The following is a 23,462-nucleotide window of genomic DNA, read 5'->3' as shown; positions in this document are numbered from 1 at the left end:
TCGCGGTGGCGATAGAACCCCTCGCTTGTCTGCTAAGATTGAGACTAGTTAACACTGATCCGGTAAGAGAGATCCGTTATAACCTTGTCTCACTCTACGCAGACGACCTTTTGGTCGGTCTGGCGGAGCCAGAACAAGATCTCTCGACGGTAGTGACTCAACTTAAAGAATATGGGAAGTTTTCAGGCTTGACTGTAAATTGGGAAAAATCCCACTTGCTAATGTTAGGGAAAGAACAACGGGAGGCGGGGCAGAGTTATGACCCACTTGTAAAAACACAAGGGTTTAAATACCTGGGAGTAGTAGTCACGGGCAAAACAGAAGGATACATGAGGGATAACGCCATACCTGTTTTCCAGGAGGTAAGAGTTAAATGCAAAAGATGGGCTAGACTTCCCCTTACAGTAATGGGCCGCGTTAACCTGATAAAAATGGTCATCCTTCCCAAAATATTGTATATTCTACAACACTCTCCCATTTACATAAAAGATGAGCACTTTAGAAATCTTAACAGTATACTTTTGTCATTTATATGGGGCAACAAAAGACCCAGGGTCAAGATGGCCACCCTATGGAGGAGCCGTGAGAAGGGGGGATTGGCATTGCCGAATTTTAAAAGGTATTATATGGCGGCCCAATTAGCGCATCTTGCCTCCTGGATACAGGAAGACGAATACTCAATAGATATACGCAGACTGGTAAAATGTATAGACCCCTACATAACCCCTCTCCAGACACTTTTGTTGGGCACGGTCGGGAAAAAATACCCGGGAATTATAGACCAGGCTATTCGAATATGGAAATCGGTTGAAAAACTGGGTAATTATGAAGGGACAGACCCAGACACATCGTTTTTGATGTTGTCGTCAGCCAGGGAGGTCTATAAACAACAAGGGGGAAAATTATGGTCCCAATACGGGGTCACTACCTTGGGCCAACTGTACCATAATAATAACTTAAAATCTTATGATCAACTTAGTAGCGAGTATTCCCTCCCCAGAGCAATGTTTTATAGATATTTGCAGTTGAGAAATGCTATACTACAATGGGGAAATGGGAAAGAGAAAGGGCTACAGGATACCCCGGTAAAACAGCTTTTGAAAAATATGACCCCAAAAAAACGAATTTCAAAAATTATTAAGTTTCTGCTTACAATTGAACACGAAGAAGGGCTAATCCAGCTAAGGCAAAAATGGGAACAGGACATCCCTCCCCTATCGGACAGACAGTGGCAGGAGGCTATGGCAATGCCGAGGTGGGCAACAAAGTCGATCCGCATCCAACAGGTGCAATTTAATGTGTTTCACAGGACATACATAACGCCGGTAGGCCTACGGAAAATGACTGGAGCAGCCTCAGATAGGTGCCCGAGATGTGGGGAGTCGGGAGCCGCCTTCTGGCATCTGATTTGGTCGTGTACCATAGTGGGCCAATTTTGGGATAAAATACGTCAGGTACTGGTAGATATAGGGACACCTCGGGATATTCTTACGGGTAAAGAAATGGTTTTAGGGATATGGCAAGTCGGACACCTATCTAGAGAGCAGCGCTCTCTTCTAATTAACCTCACGGCATCGGCCAAAATGATAATTGCACGTCACTGGATGGCTAAAACGGGACCGGTATTTTTAGAATGGATTAATCTAGTCAACACAATATATGAACATGAAAAATACTTTTATGCCTCTAACGGGGAGCTCCACAAATTTCACGATATTTGGCACCCATGGCACCAATCTAAATGGTATAAATTTACGGGGGTGAAATAATAAGAATATTTAATAATAAGTAAGGAAAAGAAAAAGAGAAAAAAAAAAAAAGGAAGGTAAAAGGGAAAAAAAAAAAAAAAAAAAAAAATTTTCTATATATATATATATCCACTTTCACAGTTAAAGAAGCTGTTTTCATAACGGCTATTTAATCAGAGGTGATTTACGCAAATTTTTTTTAAGAGTTAGGAATTGGGAGAGTAAACGTTGCACAGACAAGTAAGATGTTCAGGTTAGACAAAACCAAAAATATATATAAATTAGTACCATATCCACTCCAAATAATATCCCACCCCTCGAAATTCTGGTTGTACTTTCCGTGTAAACAGATGGAACACCACACCTTTATCCAGAAAAAAGCAGACGGGGAAACGGGATGGTATAATACTCTCTATCCTTATACAATGTCCCCAGATAGCTCTCGGTCTCCTGATGCGCCCCCCCCCCTCCCTTTTCTCCATATTCCCCATCAAAACTCCCTAACAGAAGAGCCACAATATCTTAAGTAGGATAAGCAATGTGCAGTGATTGTAGAAAATGTCATGTATGTATGTATGTATGAAATGTAAAGTTTGTTTTTAAAAGAATGTCATTGTTTTGTTTTGTATTATGAAAAAATTAAATAAAGACTCAAATAAAAAAAAAAGAAACTCGGTCTTCCCTGAAATGGTGGATGGAGGTGGATTCCCTTCAGTGGGGTCGGTCTCTGCAGTCCTGGAGCTGGCTGGTAGTCACTACCGACGCCAGTCTCAGGGGCTGGGGGGCAGTAGTCTTGGACCTGCGTCTGCAGGGCTTATGGACCTCGGAGGAGTCTACCTTGCCGATCAACATCCTGGAACTGAGGGCTGTGTGGAAGGTGATTTTCCTGGCAGGAGAAATATTATAGGGGCTCCTTTTAAGGATTCAGACCGACAACGCAGCTGTGGCGTATCTGAATCACCAGGGAGGCACACGCAGCAAGCTGGCTATGTGGGAGGTATCCCGGATCTTCTTGTGGGCGGAACAGAATGATCCAGCGTTGTCAGCGATATTCATCCCAGGGGTGGAGAATATAGAGGCCGACTTCCTGAGCAGGGAGGAGCTGCTGGAAGGAGAATGGAGTCTGAACCCACAAATATTTCTTCAAATTACACTGAAATGGGGAACTCCGGATGTGGACCTGATGGCATCAAGGTTCAACCATCAGGTGCCCAGGTTCTATGCCAGGACGAGAGATCCACTGGCAGAAGCAGTGGATGCTATGACCATCCCCTGGGAGGGGAATCTACTTTGTCTTCCCGCCAGTTCCAATGCTGGCAAGAGTGTTGAAAAAGATCCAGGCCCAGACAATTCCGGTGATCTTAGTGGCCCCAGATTGGCCAAGGAGGTCCTGGTACTCGAGGCTTCAGAGATTGTCTGCGGACTCGTGGCGTCTACCTCTGAGGTCAGACCTTCTAAACCAAGAACCGTTCAACCATCTGGATTCAGCTCGGCTAAATTTGATGGCTTGGCTGTTGAAACCGCCATCTTGAAGAGCAAAGGGTTCTCAGAGGCTGTGGTTAATACCATGATTAAAGCTAGAAAGTCAGTATCTTCTGCAAATTATTATAGGGTCTGGAAGACCTATATTAGGTGGTGTGAAAGGCAGAAGTCACACACATCGCGATTTAAATTGCTGGAGTTTTTGCAGGATGGCTTTTCATCTGGGTTAGGCCTTCAGTCACTCAAAGTGCAGATCTCGGCCTTGTCAATTTATTTCCAAAGAAGGATAGCATTGTTACCGGAAGTACAGACCTTCCTGCAGGGGGTTTCTCGATTGAAACCTCCCTTCAAGCAAACAGTAGCGCCATGGGATTTATCTCTGGTTCTGGGGTGTCTTCAAAAGGCGCCTTTTGAGCCGTTCAGGTCGGCTGACCTTAAATTACTTACATTGAAACTGGTATTTTTGTTGGCGGTGGCGTCAGCAAAAAGAGTATCGGAGTTGGGAGCATTGTCCTGCAAGTCTCCCTTCCTTATATTTCATGATGATAGGGCTGTCCTTCGGACAGTACCCCAATTTTTACCAAAAGTAGTCTCTGCTTTTCATCTAAATCAGGAGATAGTTCTGCCTGTTTTTCAACCCCCAGAGGGTTCAAGGAAAAGGGACAAATTGAGAAATTTGGATGTTGTGCGCGCCTTGCGCATTTATGTGGACAGAGTAAAGAGTGTCCGGAAGACTGATACTTTGCTAGTTTTGTATGATGTACACAAAATTGGTTGGCCTGCTTCTAAGCAGTCCATTGCTAGGTGGTTGTGTTCTGTAGTTGCTTTTGCATATACTAAAGTTGGTAGGCCTGTGCCGGCCAGGATTTATGCGCAGGCCAGTCGCCACCTCTTGGGCGGTTCGACGTGGGGCAACAGCTGAGCAGGTTTGCAGGGCTGCCACTTGGTCATCTGTTCATACGTTTGCCAAATTCTATAGGTTCCATGAGTTCGCGTCGGAGGACGCATCATTCGGGCGAGCAGTGATGAGAGCTGCAGACCTGAGCGTACCCACCCAAAGGACCGGCTCTGGAACGTCCCAATGTTGAGCTGTGTCACCAGGACCATTGAAAGAGAAAAAGGGATTTTTGTAAGAACTTACCGTTCAAATCCCTTTCTCTGATATGGTCCTGGTGACACAGCGATCCCTCCCTTACGCTCAGTAAGTATGCCAAGTTCATGATGTTTCATGTTATATATGGTTAAAAGTTATTTTGAAATTGTGCATATAATATGTGCAGGTGTTTGTACTGAGTTAATGTATTCCAGTGACTTTGAAAGATTGAACTGAGGAGTCTGGGATGCAGAAGGGAGGAGCCTACCCTCCAAAAGCTTTAGGATAGGTGCCTAGCTCCTACGGACCCTCCTACATCCCAATGTTGAGCTGTGTCACCAGGACCATATCAGAGAAAGGGATTCGAACGGTAAGTTCTTACAAAAATCCCTTCTTTTCCCGACTCAATTGAGCTGGATAAACCCTTAGTAACTATATGGAAAACGCCGAACAAAAAGTTCCAGTTGTCCTGGTGCATTAAAATACTATACCCTTTCTCTCCAGAATCCAGAGAAAAATGGGAGAATCCACCTCCTGCAGATGTCTCGCTGTCACGTCTGTCTAAGCGCACCATGCTCCCCGTCCCGGCGGCAGTGACGTTGAAGGAGGCTCATGACCGTCGCCTTGAAACCACGGTAAAATCTATTTATACTACCGCAGGGGTTCTGCTTAGGCCAGCCTTAGCCTCGGCTTGGGACAGCAAGGCAATGGAAAAATGGGCAGATGAGCTGGCGCTTAGTTTACAAAGCGGCAGACCTCGTGAGGAACTGCTTCAACTGGCCCTCTACATGAAGGATGCCACCGTTTATACTGGTGAGGCAGCGGCTGATGTAGCGTAATTCGGTGCTAAAGTGTCTGCCTCGGCGGTACTGGCCAGACGCACCATTTGTTTGCGCTCCTGGCAGGCGGAAGCCGACATAAAGAAGGCAGTAGAGGCTTAACCCTACTCTGGGGACATGTTGTTCGGCCCAGAGCTTGACAAGCTTATAGCACAAGCCACACAAGGAAAGTCTACTTTCCTCCCCTCTTCAGCGCCTCTGCCAAAACGCCAATACTCTGCACCATCCTTTCGTGCTTTTCGTGGAGGGGCATCCTTTAGAGGACGCTTCAGAGGCGGATTTACGTCCTTTTGAGGACGTAGAGGCAGAGGAGCTAGAGGTGCCACGGCCACCACCACCACAACCCGTAGAGCAGAGCCTAAAGTTGCAGACAAGCCTTTGGCATGACGGGCTTTACGCCCATTTGGGGGATCCCAAGGTGGGCGCAAGGTTATCTCTTTTCAAGACTGTCTGGAGGTCTCACTTCAGAGACAATTGGGTGCTTCAGATTGTGGAACAGGGATACGAACTGGAAGGCATACATACGTTGGTGTGAAGCCAGGAAGGCACCCAAGGCGATTTTCTCCCTGGCGCGCCTCCTTGAATTCCTACAGTCTGGACTCTTGGCGTGTTTGAAGCTGGCCTCGATCAAGGTCCAGATTTCATCCCTTTCTGTATTTTTTCACTGCAGGTTAGCACTGATTCCAGAGGTACAGACTTTCTTGAAAGGAGTGCTTCATCTACAGCCACCGTTCACTGCTCCAACTGAACCTTGGGACTTGGCAGTGGTTTTGGCTTTTCTAAAATCTGAGGTGTTCGAGACACTGGATTCTACAGATCTCAAGTCACTGACTTGGAAGACGGTGATGCTGCTTGCATTGGCATCGGCACGCAGGGTATCTGAATTAGGGGCGCTCTCATGTAAGTACCCTTTTCTTACATTCTACAGGGATTGTGCAGGACTGCGCACTACCAAAGGCTTCCTCCCCAAGGTGGTATTGGCTTTCCACCTAAATCAACCTATCGTGGTGCCGGTTCTACAGGGTGAAGATTCTTCACTGGATGTGGTCCGGGCCTTGCAAACCTATGTGCGGTGGACGCAACATCTTCAGAAGTCTGATTGCCTGTTTGTGCTATATGATGCACTAAAGAGGGGCTGGCCAGCATCTAAAAGGACCCTGGCGCGTTGGACCTGTTGTACGATAAAGGAGGCCTACGTTTCCGCTCAGAAAAAGGCCCCCTCGGGGGTATCGGCTCACTCCACAAGGTCTGTAAGTACCTCTTGGGCTGTGGCTAGAGGCGTGTCTTTGACACAAGTGTGCAAAGCGGCCACCTGGTCAGGGTCAAACACTTTTGCACGTTTTTACAGGTTTGATACCTTCGCCAGCTCATCTACAGCTTTTAGCAGGGCAGTGTTGCAGGAGCCCCAGGGCTCTCCAGCCCGGTCTTAAAAGCTTGGGTATATATCCCCACATGTAATGACTTCAGTGGCCCCTGCTGCATGTAGGTGAAATAAGGAATTTGGTACTTATGTACTGTTTATGTTAGTATTTTCACGTTATGTGCCTTGTCTACTAACTTTGTTTATGTTTTAGCTCCTTTCCCTACCGGGTCGGCCCGGTCTCTCTTCTCCTCTCGGACACAGTTTTTCTAAGACTGGGGTCTGGGTAGGGATAGAGGAGAGAGGAGCCTGCAGCAGTAAAACTTTCTTAAAGTGCCAATCCTCCAGTACACCTACTCTATCCCCACATGTAATGACTGCTGTGTCCCCTGCTGATTCGGTGAAAGGGAATTATCGTTAAGTACCAAATTCCTTATTTTTTCCTGTTAGGGGTGTGACCTTATGATGCAGTTAGTCCCACCCCCATTGCCTGCTTCTCTTTTCCAGGCATCTCCTAGAGAGGAAAGCATAATGAAATAGATATGCAAAAATTATTGGCAACAACTTATTTGAATAAATTATCCTAGTTTCTCATTACTTTAGGCAATAGGTTTTCAAACTCCGTCCTTAGGACTCCACAACGCACGTTTGGGCAAATTAGCTCCACTTATAGATCTTTTACGCTGCGTCTACACATTGCGTTTTAGCAGGATCCTGTTTAGCAGGATTCAGTTTATTGTGCTTACACAATGCGTTTTAGCAGGATGCAGCAGGAATGTGTATATATATCCTCTTGCTAAACCGCTCCTGTTTGACTGCATACTGCTAAGACGTAATGTGTAAACGCAGCCATAGATTTAAATGTGCAGGCTCCTTCCTGCCAAACAGGTCCTTTTATAAGGTAGCTGTCAAAATACAATGTGTAGACGCAGCTTTAAACTGTCAGTGATTAATAAGTACACCTTTGCACCTGCCTGATGACCTGGAAACGTTGAACGGTTTATGGTCTTGAGAAACACTGCTTTAGGATAAAATGAACGGGTACAGTAGATGCTCCTAGAATAGAGAGAGAGTGTGTTAGCAGTAAATGTCATACTCATACACATGACTCATCCAATACACAGCCTGGGGTAAAGAGAGCTATTACTTTGTACACTTTGTCCTTGTTTTTAATAGCATTGGAAGCACTTTTTGTAAATGAGGCTCAGACTCCCCTGCAGCGTATAGTGTACTCTGCACTTAATATTTCCACAGACCTCCATTGTATTTTACTGAGCACTAACCCTTATAAAGATGTAGACCACATCACTACAGGGATTTGCGTAACAAAGACTTTGAGAAGACACCTCAAATGCTTTTAAAGAACATGCAAATGAGATTTAAAGATTATTTTTTTTTTCCAGAGAATCTACTTTTTGGCAAGTTCCAATGTAGTACATAATTTTAAACTAGAATACCCACAAATGGATTCAGTAACCAATTCTAATTGTAGAACACACAATGTACATACAGTATTTTTATATGGGAAAATACAAATACATTTACAACTCCGAAAGTACTATAGTATAACTGAATGAATGAAATTGTGAGAGAAAGTATGTTCCAATCAGCTCATGTATGTATGTATGAAAGTATGTTCCAATCAAACATAGCCTGTATAATTTAAGGCAGAGGCTGATTGGCTAGTACTTTATATCTTATCATTATATCACTGTTTGAGCCCTAATAACCACCTCCCCCTTCATATGATACCAATTGCAATGATATAACTGATCCACATACCTATTTTACAATATTATTTCTGTTATAGTGTATAATGAGCCTTAAATTCACTTAATCTATGTGTGAAGAACACGGACGCGGATGAGTGGCGTTTCCGCTGCGGGCTGCCTCCTCTCTGGCAGTGAGTGGACTCTGTCATTATGACAGTCTATTGCACATGTGCAGGTCTCCGGGAACATGGCACCCGTGCCTTGTTCCTGGTGACCTCTCCAGTGTGCATGCGCAAATCACTCAAACAGCTGCAGCGAACCATTTTCCAAGTGGTTTGTGTCTGCAATGCAGAAACGACAACGTGGGACTCCGGAGAGGGTAGTATAATATATTGGTGCAGTGTGGGCCCCCCTGAACTCAGGAGCCGTGTGTATCACACCCGTTGCACCCGTTAGAAACACCTGTGCTGTAGAACATGGGTAGCCAACACTAGTCCTCGAGAACTATTAACAGTTCACCCTTTCCAGGTCTCCTCACAGCGTGATTGAAGTAATAAGCTCCACCTTTTAAAATGTGTCAGTGAGTAATGACTACACCTGTGCTCCTGCTAGGTGGGCTGGAAAACAAGAACTGTTGTAGCTCTCGAGGACTGGAGTTGGCTACCCCTGTTGTAGAAGCAGAAACCTCCAGCAGGAATATACTGAAGATGGTGTACAAATGTTAATATGCCTTTTATATTTCCTAAGACAGCTGAAATGACTAAATAGCATGTAATACCAATTTGGTGACTGGAGTGAAGGAATAAATATGTAGTGTGTCATGGTTAAGGTGCTATAACATTTGTAGAAGTCTGCTCAGCACACAGGTGGATGGATGGAAAACTGAAAGCTTTATTTAGAAGAAAGTAGGTGTGAGCACTACGAGGGTAAGGGAAACTTTAATGGATAATTTGGTAATTGCGTAGTTTTATTTGTAATCCATGAATACCAATATGCACTGATTGCTTAGGCTTTTCTTTACGTATTAATACTGTATCTGCGTACTATATTTATTGTGGTTATGCAAATTATTTAATAAGGATTGTCCTCCTTTTTTATTTTTTTTTATAGGTCCAGTTTAGATGATTACTGTCCTTCTGAACAAGTTGATTTCATACAAGAAAGAGTCCTTGATGTTCTTCGTTCAGTTTTTGGAACTTTAAATGTTCATTTACAATTTTCTCCTGGCTCATCCTCTGTCTGACTGTTTTACCAGGGGGTACATTTTTGTTTAGTGGAATGAATTTGCTAATTATTTTCATCAGGACTTCATGACATACAGTACCACACACAGCCCTGTAGAACGATTCTCTTTCTCATTTATATTTACAGTGAATAGTAAAGACAGGTTTCATTATACCTATAAAAACATCTATAGTGTACTATAGGCTAGTAAGGCGTATTTAGCCCATGTTCTATTCCTGGTGTGAACCGTTTTACCTTTCTAGATGAATAAGTGAATAAGAGGTGCAATTTGTATAGCAGACCCCTACTATGGTGTTAGAGACTTGTATGTGTTTACTGGTATAATATAAATGAAAGCTGCTAAAGTTCTGTAACTATCTATATGTTTATGACTTTGCAAATAGAAATATTTTAAAGCAAAAGAAGTGTTTAAATTTAGTAATTATCATTAGCCATATTATAATGTTGCGTTTGTGTTCTAACTAAATTGGAAATCATATGATAACTGTCCTTTTTTAATGTTTAATACAAAAAAAAAAGAATCTGCAAATATTTAAATGTAACTATCATTTCGTACATGCTCAAGTTATATATTTACATATAGTAGCTAGTCATTAATGCTCCCTTTTAATACTTTCCCCTGCCGTAGCTAGGTAGGCAAATAGGCAAACAATGGATCCTTACTCATGCAAGGTTTACAGCAAGACTCTTGGTGTTGGTGTATGGTAATACAATGCTACAAAAAAATTAGTTGAACACCAGACCATCTTTATTCCAAACATCTATACATTTTAATTCCCTCTCCTGCTCTTCCTGCACAATCTTAAGGTGGCCATACATCAAAAAGACCTGCTTACAATCAAGGTTGTGTCCAACTTTCCCTTTAAATCTCCAGCAGTCCTCAGTGGCTTTTGGACACACAATGTACTCACAGTCCGTCACCATCTGCTGCATGATTGTAATGATTGAAGCTTTTTTTAAATAGGAGGCTGGCTTACTAGGGTTTTTTTTGAACCAGGAACTATTTTACCTCAGTGCACTTCAGTCCTGTCCTCAAGCAGACATATCGACATACCTCAGGCATTCTTCGTCATCCTGGAATGTCTGGCACAGCACCTGACAGCAGCAGTGGTGGACTCCTCTCTTTCCTGCTTCCGTGCAGGTCACATAACTTGAGGGCTGCAGAGCACTTCCTCCTCACCGTCTGACCCATCGAATGAAAGATTGCATGTGTTTAAAAGCACATGCAATCGGCTTCCAATCCCAATTGATCAGTTGACCAATCCTCCAACCCGCAGGACCACGCATTGCACGATTGTGTGCAACCGACCCATCATACAATCCCTCGAGATTGTATGATTGGGTGAAATGTCTTTCAGGTTTATTGGGGCCCTTAAGTGCACATTTTTGTCTGGTTTTTGGCTACTCAGTAATAACTCAACCCCCATACATACTGGGCGATAGAATGAGCAATGCATTTAGCCCTTCTGAGCGATATTCATTATATCAGACTGTAAGTGTGCTTCTACTGATGGATGATGCTCATTCACGCGGGTCGTTAACAACCCCCTCTTCCATCCCCACTCCTGCCATTGCTTCTTGGCATCTGTAAATTCATATGCTCTTCCCAATACAGGCACCCTGCTGCTGCTGATCTCACTGGTAGCTAGGATTGTATAATTTGTATGCACCATTAGACCTTCATGACTCTCTCATTTAGTTATCTACCACTTCAGTGCTTATACATCTTCTATACTACACTTCTGCCACTTGATGCTCAACAATCCTGTTCACAGGGCCTGCAATTTATACACACTCTCATATGCCTGAAACTGCTTTCCTATCAATTTCAGAGCTAGCAGCATTTAGACTCTCTTCTGAGCTATTTGTGTGGGTGCTCACTTGTGTTGGTTATATGATAACCCTGCCCATTCAACTTACCCCTCTGTTACCCCTCATTTCAAGTGTCATCTCACTCTTTCCTTTCATTGGACTTTGCTATCTTTTTTATTGCTTCATGACTATCTGTATTTACAAGGAGTATTGCAGTAATGATGATTGCTGAGGATCTGGCTTTATACTGTGTCTACAGGTACTATATATTTAATTTTACTTAAGGCTATTGCTGGTCTGTTCCTTATTTTGGTATGCGGATAATACTTTTTCCCAGCAACAGGTATTTGGCTTTGTAATCTTCACCGTCGAAAGTAGGACAGCAGATTGGGGCCCACCACCCTGTACCCATTTGTTTTTTTCTCCCTGTGTTTTACCAATGTTTTTATAGATCGTCCGATAAAAGCATGAGTTCTCAAGAAAACACACAGGTTCAGTGAATCCTGTGTTATTAACTGCCGCAGCACTGTTTTCGCTGGAAAATAGGCCTGCTTTCAAGGTTTTTGTTTGTACAATATACCCAGTAAGCCACAGAATGAACATATTTTCAGGGCTAATTAGATCAGGATATATCTCTTTGGATAGCCCACTCTGCTACCTCTCCTTGACCCTATACCCTCACAAATTAGTAAATCTCTCTCCTGTGCTCATCCCACCATAAACTAAAATCTGTAACCTCTTTCTTTACTGGTATGTTTTCTTCATTGTTCAAACACGCTGTTATTACTCCGATTCTGAAAAAACACAATTTTGACCCAAGCTCTCTCAAATTACCGTCCCATCTCTCCGCTTTAATGCACCTCCAAACTACTTGATAGACTTGCCTACACTGGCTGAACACACATTTTTAACTTGCACAACTTATTAGACCCGCTTCAGTCAGGCTTTCGTTCCACAGAGACAACACTGACTAAAGTTGTGATCGATCTGGTCACTGCTAAGTCTAAAGGCCACTACTTATTCTCCTAGATCTCTGCTGCTACACTTTTCATACAAACACTACAATCCCTAGGTCTTAAAGACACAGCTCTTTCTTGGTTTTCATCCTTCCTATCTAACCGCATCTTCAGTGTACTTTCTTTGATTCCACCTCCTCTTCGCCACCTCTATCAGTTGGAGTACCACAATTCTCAGTCTTAGGTCCTCTGCTTTTCTCAAACTAATCAGCTCTTTTGGATTTCAGTATCATCTGTATGTGGATGATACTCAACTCTACCTATCTTCCCTGCTATCTTCAGCTATACTGGGCTGTGTCTCTGAATGCCTTTCTGCTGTTTTATCCTGGATGTCATCTCACCACCTCAAACTGAATATTTAAAAAACAGAATTAATTATATTTCCACTGTTTTTGTCCATTTTCCCGCTTTTGGGAGCAATGGTTGGTTGTAGTTTTCCCAGACATTACCAGATTTTCATTCAAATCAGCCAGATTGGAAAGATCTTATAGTGTGTATACAGTTTTACTGCACTCACTCACCTGGTGATATTATCCAGGGACCACTACTGCATGCTGTCATGTAGGCCAGATATATAAGCCTTGTGTATTAAGATCCAGTATTGTCAGATATATATAGGGAAAGGTTGCACCAAAATGCACAAACTGTTTGACACAGCTGGAAACACTGCGTCAAATTCTGCTGTAACAATGATTGGCAGTAGCAACAGCAAACATGCAGAACAGGTACTAAGCCACTCATACATGCTGTCATGCAATCTAGTTGAAAAAAAACCAGGCTGCACATACTTTGTGTGATGTGCGTGGAAGCGTGCATCAGTAAATCGCAGCGTGTATAGGCACCTTTACAGATACTGCAAGTTCTCATTCATTGTAGACTCAATATACCGGACATGCCTGGCCTAAGTTAACCACCAGGTGCAACTCCACTAAGATTAGGCATTATGTTTTTTTTTTTTTTTTTTCAAATGCACCTTAGGAGGTCATTCAATCCTCCGACTGCCGGAAACGTTCTGACAGTTGGAATACATGTGGATGGTCTAATTCATTTGTATTTTGTCAAAAACGGCCACTTTCCACCATGCAGATTCGTGCTTTCAAAAAGTCGAATCTGCACAGGCTTCAATGTGGTCAATCATGGCCGCATTGGATAGATGTTTGCCGATATTTCTGACTGTCGGAAATATCGGAACAGATTAAATATCCAGTTAAGTCACAATGCGATGAAACTAATTTGCACCAAGAAACTGTGCTGATTAGTTTGATACACTGTACAGTATAAAATGCGTTTTATTGTGTGAACCTATAAAGAGAGCAGAACAGAACTTGTATTGGGAAAAAAAAAAGCTTCAGCCGCTGCCTTGTAGTACAGTTCTGTACTCCTGAAGATGGAGCTATGTGCTCCTAAACATTGACAATTTGAGATTGGTGTGCCCAACCCAGAGCTTGGTGTTTTGCTGCATACAGGGATCCGATTGCTGCTGCTTATGGCACACAGGTTTGTTGGCTATTGTTGTGGTGAAATATGTAATATATATTATGCATGTATGTAGGTCATGTAAGGAGGGAACTTGGGGCATAAAATTACAAAACCATTGGGTGTACTCACTAGACTAGAAGTCGTCAACAGTTGTATTGAATGGATGCAAATATAAATGGACCTTTTACACACAAACTTATGCCCACTCACTGGCGTATATATAATTGTTACAGTGGGGCGGGGGGCACAAACTACACACCCTATACCCATATCATTTTACTGCTTTGTTGGCCGGATGCTGGCTGCAGAAATCACAGTCTTCTAATGTCAATTAAGTGAGCACACGGCCCTCTCCTCTATTAAACTAACCATGTGCTCATTTTAACCATTTTTGTTCTTCTGTGGTGTACCGTTGGGTGCAGAAGGGGGAGCTTAATATAAACTACATTCAGCATTATAAAGTACACATCATGAAAAAATGTTTGAACTGCTTACTTCCCACAGTGTAATGATTATGAAATAAGGCTATGTTCCTTTCCCAGAAATAAGAATATATGTGAAATTTAAAGGTGCCCATACACTTCATCGATTTGGGCTGATTTCGCCTGATTCCGATGTATCGGGCCGAGAAATTGGGCCAAATAGGATGTGCTTGACATCTGACCCGATGCGCGGTCCCATGTATATTGGGTTGGACCCTACAGATTAAACCTGCTGCAGGCTCTATCTGTCGGATCGGACCCATCAGCTGCACCTCATACGGGGCCTTTTTAGCACCCACGATGTGTTGGTCTAATCCGTAGGTGTGTGCGGTGGGCAGCATGAAACACCCTGGGGCTGTGGGTGCAGCATTGGGGCTGTCAGCGGACATTTTTTTTTTATTATTATTTTTTTTTATATATATATATATATATATATATATATATATATATATATATATATATATATATATATATATATAGTGGATCCAAAAAACGAGCACTCTGGAGACTTTTCATTTAAGACAACCAATCTGTATTGCAGTAACGGTATTAACGTTTTCAGGACCTAAGTCCCTTCCTCAGATACCTACAGCAATTTGAACAACAAACAAACCCCCCTACATATACTCCAAACTTGATGCGTGGGTTTGTTAAATTAATCGTTGCCCTCCGTATAATAATAATAATAATAATGATATTTATATAGCGCTTTTCTCCCAATAGGACTCAAAGTGCTTACCATTGTCTTTACAGCTCGAAATACAAAACAAGCTTAACAGTAGATGTCAGTAAAATGCTTGAGTAAATAGTATAATATATACGTCTTTAGTATAAAGCAGCTGATGCAGCTGCGTGTATAGATGTGGGGGGGGGGGGGGGGCGGCACTCTGAACAAAGTATCACACAGACAGATATCCAACGTTTCTAGGCCCAGTGGCCTCTTTATCATACACCTTGATAAAGAGGCCACTGGGCCTAGAAACGTCAGATATCTGTCTTCTGTGTTATCCTTAAAAGAGTGTTGCGCCCCCCATATATATATATATATATATATATATATATTATTTATATATATATATATATATATATATATAATATTTTTTAGATAAAAATCATAGGGGAAATGGGATAAATTACCAACCAGTCAGCTTCTGTCATTTTTCTTTCATGACTGTTCCAAGCCATCAATTGTTTTTTCCTGCAGGATTTCAAATGACCATAATAAATGCAAAACTACTGAAAATAATATATGTATATCATTTTTATTTTTAAAATGCTTTGCTTTGTCTAAAGAAGCTGTGCAATTTTGCAGTTCATAGTTGCCACAATTTTGCTGTTCATAGTTGCCAAGCAACACAAACAGCAAAAGATGTATAGAGATTGAGCAAATGTGATCTATATGAGATCTATTTGTTTTCTGTAAATTACATTTGTGCCAACACTGTTACAAGCTCACATTTTCAAGATGTCTGTAACCATGTGTATAGTGTAAAGGCCCCCATACACTAGCCGATTTTGGTCAGATTTCAGCCAGATCAGTCGGATCTGGCCGAAATCGGACCAAAATCGGCTAGTTTTGATGTCCCCTCAGATCCGATGCGCGGTCCCGTGCGCATCGGATCTGCGTCGGGTGGTCGGACCTGCTGCACGTCCGACCACCCGACTTGGGACCTAGTGGGGCGGTGGAGGGAGCAGGGGGGGCTGGGGACGCTGCGGGGGACACGTCTGTGTCCCCCGCTGCTGGGGACAGCGTCTGTGCGGCGAGAAGGTAGAGGGAGCAGGGGGGGCTGGAGACGCTGCGGGGGACACAGGCTGCATAGAGCCGGGCAGGGGGAGCCGGCCGGGAGCTGTCCGTAATGAATAAAAAAAAAGCCCATACAATGAATGGGCGGCCTGTGATTGGCTGAGCGCTCTCTCAGCCAGTCAGCAATTGGCTGAGAGAGCGCTCAGCAGCCAATCACAGGCTGCCCATTCATTGTATGGGCTTTTTTTTTTATTCATTACTGACAGCTCCCGGCTGGCTCCCCCTGCCCGGCTCTATGCAGCCTGTGTCCCCCGCAGCGTCTCCAGCCCCCCCTGCTCCCTCTACCTTCTCGCCGCACAGACGCTGTCCCCAGCAGCGGGGGACACAGACGTGTCCCCCGCAGCGTCTCCAGCCCCCCCTGCTCCCTCTACCTTCTCGCCGCACAGACGCTGTCCCCTGCAGCGTCCCCAGCAGCGGGGGACACAGATGTGTCCCCCGCAGCGTCCCCAGCCCCCCTGCTCCCACCAGCTCTCACCTCTTAGCCCCCCCCCCCCCCCCCCTGCTCCCCGGGTTTTTTACATGTGATAAATCGAGACGATTTATCACATGTAAAAAATGGCACATCAAGTGCCAATCTAATCAAGCTCCCCCGGGAAGCTCAGGGGGAAGTCGGGGGCGACTTGTCCTAAGGACAAGTCGCCCTAGTGTATGGGGGCCTTAACTCTTAGTGTTCATTCTAGCACCCGCTATCTTTGAAAACCCATGCAGTTCCTCTTCCCTACCTGGAGTGCAGGGGTTAAAGTGAGGAGGAACGGGGTGGAACGGAGTTCCACCACCTCTAATGGTGAGGTGGAACATTTTTACCTCCACATTGGTCCTGCACAGTAATTCTCACAGAAAATCAGATTGCAGGGGGATGCCAAAAACCCTACCACTGGCCCTGTCTGCCACCTAATTACCAACTTCCCCTCCCCCCATTAGGCATAGAGAAATGCGTTCCCCCACCTCTGCATGGCCACTTTAAGCCCTGTATATATAGATAGATGTATATTCAGTATGGGACTCCAAAAACTCCACATTCAAGAAACACAGAACACAGTGGTTGGTTTCAATCTAAATTTTGGTATTTTGCTAACTTTTTCAAGTAAAAAAAACTGCATTCGTTTTTTAATCCTGAAAGGTGTAGTAAAATACAGAAACATCGTTTGAAACAAACAACTGTGTTCCATGTTTCTTGACTGTGGAGACCGTGGGAGTGCCATAATACTGACTTCTACCTATGCACTGAAAGCGCACCCCCAGCCTGAATTGCAGGGTACAAGCCTTTGTAAGAGGTTCTCCTGGATGTTTTTCGTTTTCTCCAAAACACAATACCTGTATGTCAGATGGTATCGTTACGCACACTACCATTATTCAAAAGTTGGATACACACCTATTACATTAGAGAGCACTGTTTCTCATTTTTTACAGTACAGATGGAGCGCCTCACATTCAGCGCATGGAATCGCCAGATTTCCTGCGCTGTCATACACTGGCAGAGAGGAGCTCCATCCAACGTGGACGCACGAGCATCTTACACGTGCGTCCCTGTCACTGGGTGGTGGAATCCCTGCCCGTCTCCGGTTGGGTTAGGGGGGGTGTGGGGAGGTGGCGGAGAGCTCAGTCAGAACGGGGTGTGCAAGTGTCTCGTGTGCAAGCCCCCTTCCGGTGGATAGCGGGGGCTGATGATTCTATCACCAGCCCCAGGCTTAATGAGCTTCGCTCTATCTGTGTGTGTGTGTGTGAATATATATTTATGTGTGTATAATATATATATATATATATATATATATATATATCCACAAAAGTGTTACTCTGCGCCCTTATAAGATGGTAATTCCTGTCTCTCTTCTACTTTTATACTATACACACAAATGACAGTTTTAAAACATAAAGCATTTTTTTTATAAAAAAGCTTTTAAAACAATTTTTCAAGTAAAATTCTTTACACAGATGGGTTTTTTCACAAGATCATAGATGAAAACATGTAAACTCAATGCGTATCGTCTCATTTGTGAGACTTCATCAGGGGTATTAGTGTTTAAACAAATCTAAAAAAGTAGAATACAATTGTAAGTGATTGTAAATGGGAGAGACAAAACATACAATAATAATATATCAATTATTTAAGGACAACAATTATTATTTCGCATTATACGCATCTCTCTTAAAGGTCAAGAGGATAAAATAATCTAGCTCTCTTTAAATTAATAAAACCACCATTTTGGATAGATATCTCATATAGTTTTTTGCCATCCACTCACTCGTTTGTTCCCTGGTCTCATTAATCTAAATGAAAATCTAAATGTTTAGTAAATAATAATTGTTATCCTTAAATAATTGATATATTATTATTGTATGTTGTGTCTCTACTTTTTACAATCACTTACAATTGTATTCTACTTTTTTTATTTGTTTAAACACTAATACCCCTGATGAAGTCTCACAAATGAGACGAAACGCGTTGGGTTTACATGTTTTCATCTATGATCTTGTGAAAAAACACATCTGAAAAATTGTTTTAAAAGCTTTTTTAAATGCTTTGTTTTAAAACTGTAATTTGTGTGTATACTATAAAGTAGAAGAGAGACAGAAATTACCATCTTATAAGGGCGCAGAGTAACACTTTTGTGGTTATACCTGGTTTGTGGAGCCCCACTAGTAGGGGGCCAAGTGTTACTGGCGGCCATTTTTTTGAATTATTGTAATTAGCGCGACATAGGAGATTTTGTTTCTTTTTTATATATATATATTGTGTGTGTGTGTGTGTGTTAACTATTTGTTTATCTGGCTAAGTAAATAGAATTATTACTGTGCATTTTGCATAATGTTTTCTGTTAAAATGTTGTGCTTAAATATTTTGAGTAAATGGGGTTATTTTTATAGCATAATCTGTTTATCCGGTCTTCCCATAGGAAATCTTAGCATGTTAATTATTTTAGCTATGTGATTTGTTATTTTTTTAATATTGTATATGAACAAGACATATTTAAGAAACCTTTTGACACCTACAGTAGTCAAAGTATATCCTAATGAATGTGTCCTAGTTAGATGCATCTTGCTGTTAAACACATACTGTAAAGTAATTATATAACCTGTGCCTTTTTACAAAAACAGGTGTGTGTATTAATGTTTTTTTATTGTCCGTGTTAATTAAAGTACTTAAATTAAAACTACTGTATTTGTAGTTTTGCCTATATTTTCTAGGATGAAAACCACGTGCCACTTAACCTAGAACCAATATGTACAATAAGTAAGGTTAAGGGGGATATTCAATCTCCGGCGAGCACCTCCCATCGGGGAGATGCCCGCCGGGCCCTATTCAATGCTGTCTTCCCCAACAGCATTGAGCAGGGTATCTCGGCAGAACGAGCCCGACAGCACTAGCTGTCGGGCTCGTTCTGCCGAGAACAGCCGGGAAGTGACGAGCTGCCGGCTGCAGCTCACCTCTTCCCGGCCGCAACTCGTGGCCACGCCCCCTTTTCGCTCCCCAGCAGGCGGGACATTGAATCCCGCCTGCATGTTCTCGGTCGAGCTGACCGAGAACGGGACTGGGTCACGGCGGTCGAGCAAGCTCGACTGCCGTGACCCTGACATTGAATACCCCCCTTAAGATTGAATCAGGAAATGGTATCCAGACTTTTGGTTGCCATGCATTAGGTCGATGTGGTCAAAAGGTCAATATGATACCGGTTGACACGTATGATTGACATGAGTTTTTCACAATTTTTGTGTAACTTTTTCATACCTTATCATCCATGTGTACTATGATTAGGAAAGGTAAAGTGTGCTGAGCACAACAGTATTGGAAAGCAACAGCTTGCCTGATGAACAGCATACCAGGGGACATGGTACCCTAATAGGGGGTCCATGTATTAAAAGAAAAACCTAATAAAATACCCCATGCCAACCTTTTCATGTGTCGGACATTTTCATGTAGACTTTTTTACTGTAGACCTAATGAACCAACCCCTCTGGAAATGACACTGCCACATTTATTGTACAATTACCCTCATGATATAACTGTTTAATTAGTGATGGCATACTGTAACGTAAGGCCTGATAAACCCTACAGTATGCTTGGGTAATCACTGTTCCCAGATATAGTATTGTACGCTATTTTTTTGACCTTGGCTTTCCTTTCTTGATTATGATTTTTTGCTGCATGCAATGACCTTTGGTATAATGTTATTACTAGCCCTTGTTTAGTACTTTGACTTTTATTAGTCTGCGGTTTTGTCTGGGCAGTACCTTGCACAAAACTGATATCCTGGGAAATTTTTATAGAATATAATCTGCTGCTGCTAATCTTCTTGCAAGAGTACTTTTTGGGCAATATTCAATGAGGCTGATTCGCCATGTTCTACGGCAAATGTGTGCTATTTTCATGCTCTAAGGTGAATCTTTTTACTGAAAAACTGATTCTTCCTATTCAACATTCACTATCCCCGACTATGCGGACATTCGCCATCTGATAGTCGCCGTAATTCTCTGTGGTTTATCAATGGGTTTTTCAATGTGAGGGGGAACGAGAGCCGCTCATTAGATATTCCTATATTCACTGCTCCCGCTCATTACATATGCCGAGCGGGAGCAGTGCAGCGGCTCCCTCCCCAGTCCCCTGCCAGCTCTCGGAGGGGGCAGCTTCTGCTGCCTGTGTCCCTGGGAACCCTGCTTCTGCCCCACAGTGTCTGGCGCAGGCAGTGTGGCTTCAGTCTCCCTGCCTGCCCCCGGCTCCCTGTGGCTTTCGCCGCAGGGGTTAAAATTCGCCTACAGGGGCAGCGAGCCCCTGCGGCATTGAATACGGCGACAGGGAGGGCTGGCAGCGAATGCTCCAGCCCTCCGGAACACGGCGACTGTGCAGCGAATCCAAAACAGGATTCGCTGCACATCGCAATAATTCACATTGAATACTGCTCTTTGAGTACGTTGTCATATTATGTATGAATACACTTGCTGGTTGTTCATAGTAAGCAGTATTGCTGTGGGGATGATATTTGTACATATTACTGACCATTTTTGTATTGCTAAAAGACCATCACTTGGTTCTTCTGTCCTTCACTCCATATTAACCTATCAGTATACATTCTGTATTGTATTGCCTATTTATTTATTAACCGTTTCTTATATAGCGCATACATATTCTGCAACGCTTTACAGAGAATATTTGAAAATTCACATCAGTCCCTGTCCCAGTGGAGCTTACAATCTATATTCCCTACCACATGTACATGCACACACAGACATTCTAGGGTTAATTTTTGTTGAAAGCCAATTGACCTACCAGTATATTTTTGAATTGTGGGAGGAAACCCACGCAAGCAAAGGGAGAATATACAAACTCCGCACAGTTAGGGCCATGGGGGGAAGAACCCATGACCTCAGTGCTGTGAGGCAGTAATGCTAACCATTACACCATCCGTGATGCCGGAGTGGTTTAATTAATAAGGTAACCAGACCTCTCATTGTATAAATGTATTCAATTTATAGAGGAAATCACTGCCAAGTTCCTGACGCCAGGACATGACCGCTTACTGAACGTTGCCATCATTTGCAAATTGACAACCACCTACGTGCTTTTTCAATGGTCCAAAGAGCTTGTACCAGGTCAGGGTTGTAGGGAGGATGGTCCAGTACTGTACATCCCAAGGGTTGGCTAAGTGTGGCCTGGATTTATCATGCAGCAATACAATGCCTGTTCGCAGCAACCCAGATCAGCAGTCAGCATTTATAGTACAGTATATCCCTTAGTGAAGAAATACCAAGAGGAGTGTCCTTGTGTTACCAAGACACTGTTGCCATGACCTTCATTGTTGAGGGAGTTATTTAAAATGTATTTGCAGGTGGGGGAGGATATGTGTTTCCATGTCATGGATGGTTACCCTCCAATATCACCTCACGCACCCATGTTGAATGATGAAGTTAGGCTGCTGATGTGCCCTTTAGATCTGATCACACTACATGCCTCAATGTTTTACCCCTATGATTGACATAAGGTGCAGCCTAATGTCTGTGACGGTAAGAAATGGTCTACTTGCTCTATTTTATAATATCCATCTGTGACAAACACTACTGCATGTAAGCTAAAGTCCTGATGGTGTTTAAGTGCTAGTAAAAACAAACCGCCCAAAGCACTTTGGCCCCAGGTCTTCTAGCATCCTGTGCAAAGGATTTTGTACTGCAGCCCCCCCTTACCCCCTCGTTAAACTATATTGATAATACTTTTATTAATTAAATCACATACATGCTTTGGGCCCCTACAGCAGTGATTTCCTACCTTTTTCAACACGTGGCATTTAAAACAAGATTTTGTCTTCCCTAATGAAGGTAAAAAAATGCCATTTTGACGCCAATAGAATAATAAAAAAATTAAACACATGTGGGAAAAAACTCTCAACTAAATGGGGTAAATTCACTGCAGGCAGTCAACAGCTGTTACAGCAGTTACAATTCTGGGGTGCCAGGGTCACTTCATAAGCTAGACATAGTCTACTCAGTTAAATTACCCAGCAATTAATCGATGTGTCTGTATAAGCACACACACAGTCAGCTCTCCCCCCCATGTATTTATTTTTATAAGTACACTATAGAATTTCTGTGGTAGGTGAGGATTGGGCAGACTACCTTATATTACAAAGAAAAACAAATGTGTGTTCTAAATAGCACCACCAGTGGTTACCAATCACCACAACACACTAATATTATCCCTTTGTTGCATGATTTATTTATTTATTTATTTATATGTTCATGCTTCTTGTGTATTGTACTGGCAAGGAAAAATAATGACACTACTGGCCATTTTGTGAAGTAATAGCAAAGTATTGAAGTTCGGCTTTCAAAATAAAGGTATCAAGATTCAAATAGTCCACAACATGAAATGGCTGACTGTCTGAATTTCAAGTGTTTTCTAGTGAGATGTTTGGGTATGTAGCTAATTTGCAACAGTATGCAATGAAGGGTTAAACCAACACTTTCTTTCTATTAGTTCTCAGGAATAATTAAGTCGTTCCTTTTTTTTTTTGTGAGAAAAACTCCAAACAGAATAAAATAAAGCAATATTGTCTGTATCAGATTGTGTTTTTTTTTATTCAAGGGTTCCACTCACATGTAATAGTATTATCAATTCACAAATATGGATAATCAGCCTCTCAATTCACATTCCTCTGTGAGTTTCACACTGAAACTAACTTAAAGTGCAGAGAAATAGTGCAATATTGTCTTCCAACAAGATATAATTTTATTAATAAAGCACTCACAAAATAAAACATTAAAATCGCATATTACCATATGTTATAGTATTTTTCCTCCTGAAGACTAGAACCATGGGGAGTAGAGTTCCAATGATGTGAAATGGCGGAGAATATCGTCCAGTCCCATAAACTGTCCACACTTCCCCCGTATCAGACTCCCC

General features: G+C 42.7%; 1 protein-coding gene across 1 annotated transcript in view; it reads left to right on the top strand.

Annotated features, from left to right (window-relative positions):
* Positions 1–14,676, top strand: part of C5H5orf22 (chromosome 5 C5orf22 homolog) — a 77,069-nt gene extending 62,393 nt beyond the window's left edge. Inside the window, exon 9 of the mRNA XM_083188078.1 lies at positions 9,345–14,676. Within this exon, the coding sequence (XP_083044204.1) occupies positions 9,345–9,477 (133 nt within the window). The 3' untranslated portion in view covers positions 9,478–14,676. The remainder of the gene's footprint in view (positions 1–9,344) is intronic.
* The last annotated feature ends 8,786 nt before the right edge of the window (positions 14,677–23,462 follow it).

This window comes from Crinia signifera, chromosome 5, assembly GCF_055691185.1.
Source record: "Crinia signifera chromosome 5, ASM5569118v1, whole genome shotgun sequence".
Taxonomy (NCBI): domain Eukaryota; kingdom Metazoa; phylum Chordata; class Amphibia; order Anura; family Myobatrachidae; genus Crinia; species Crinia signifera.
Note: the sequence above shows the minus strand (reverse complement) of the source record. Positions and strands in the feature narration are given on the sequence as shown.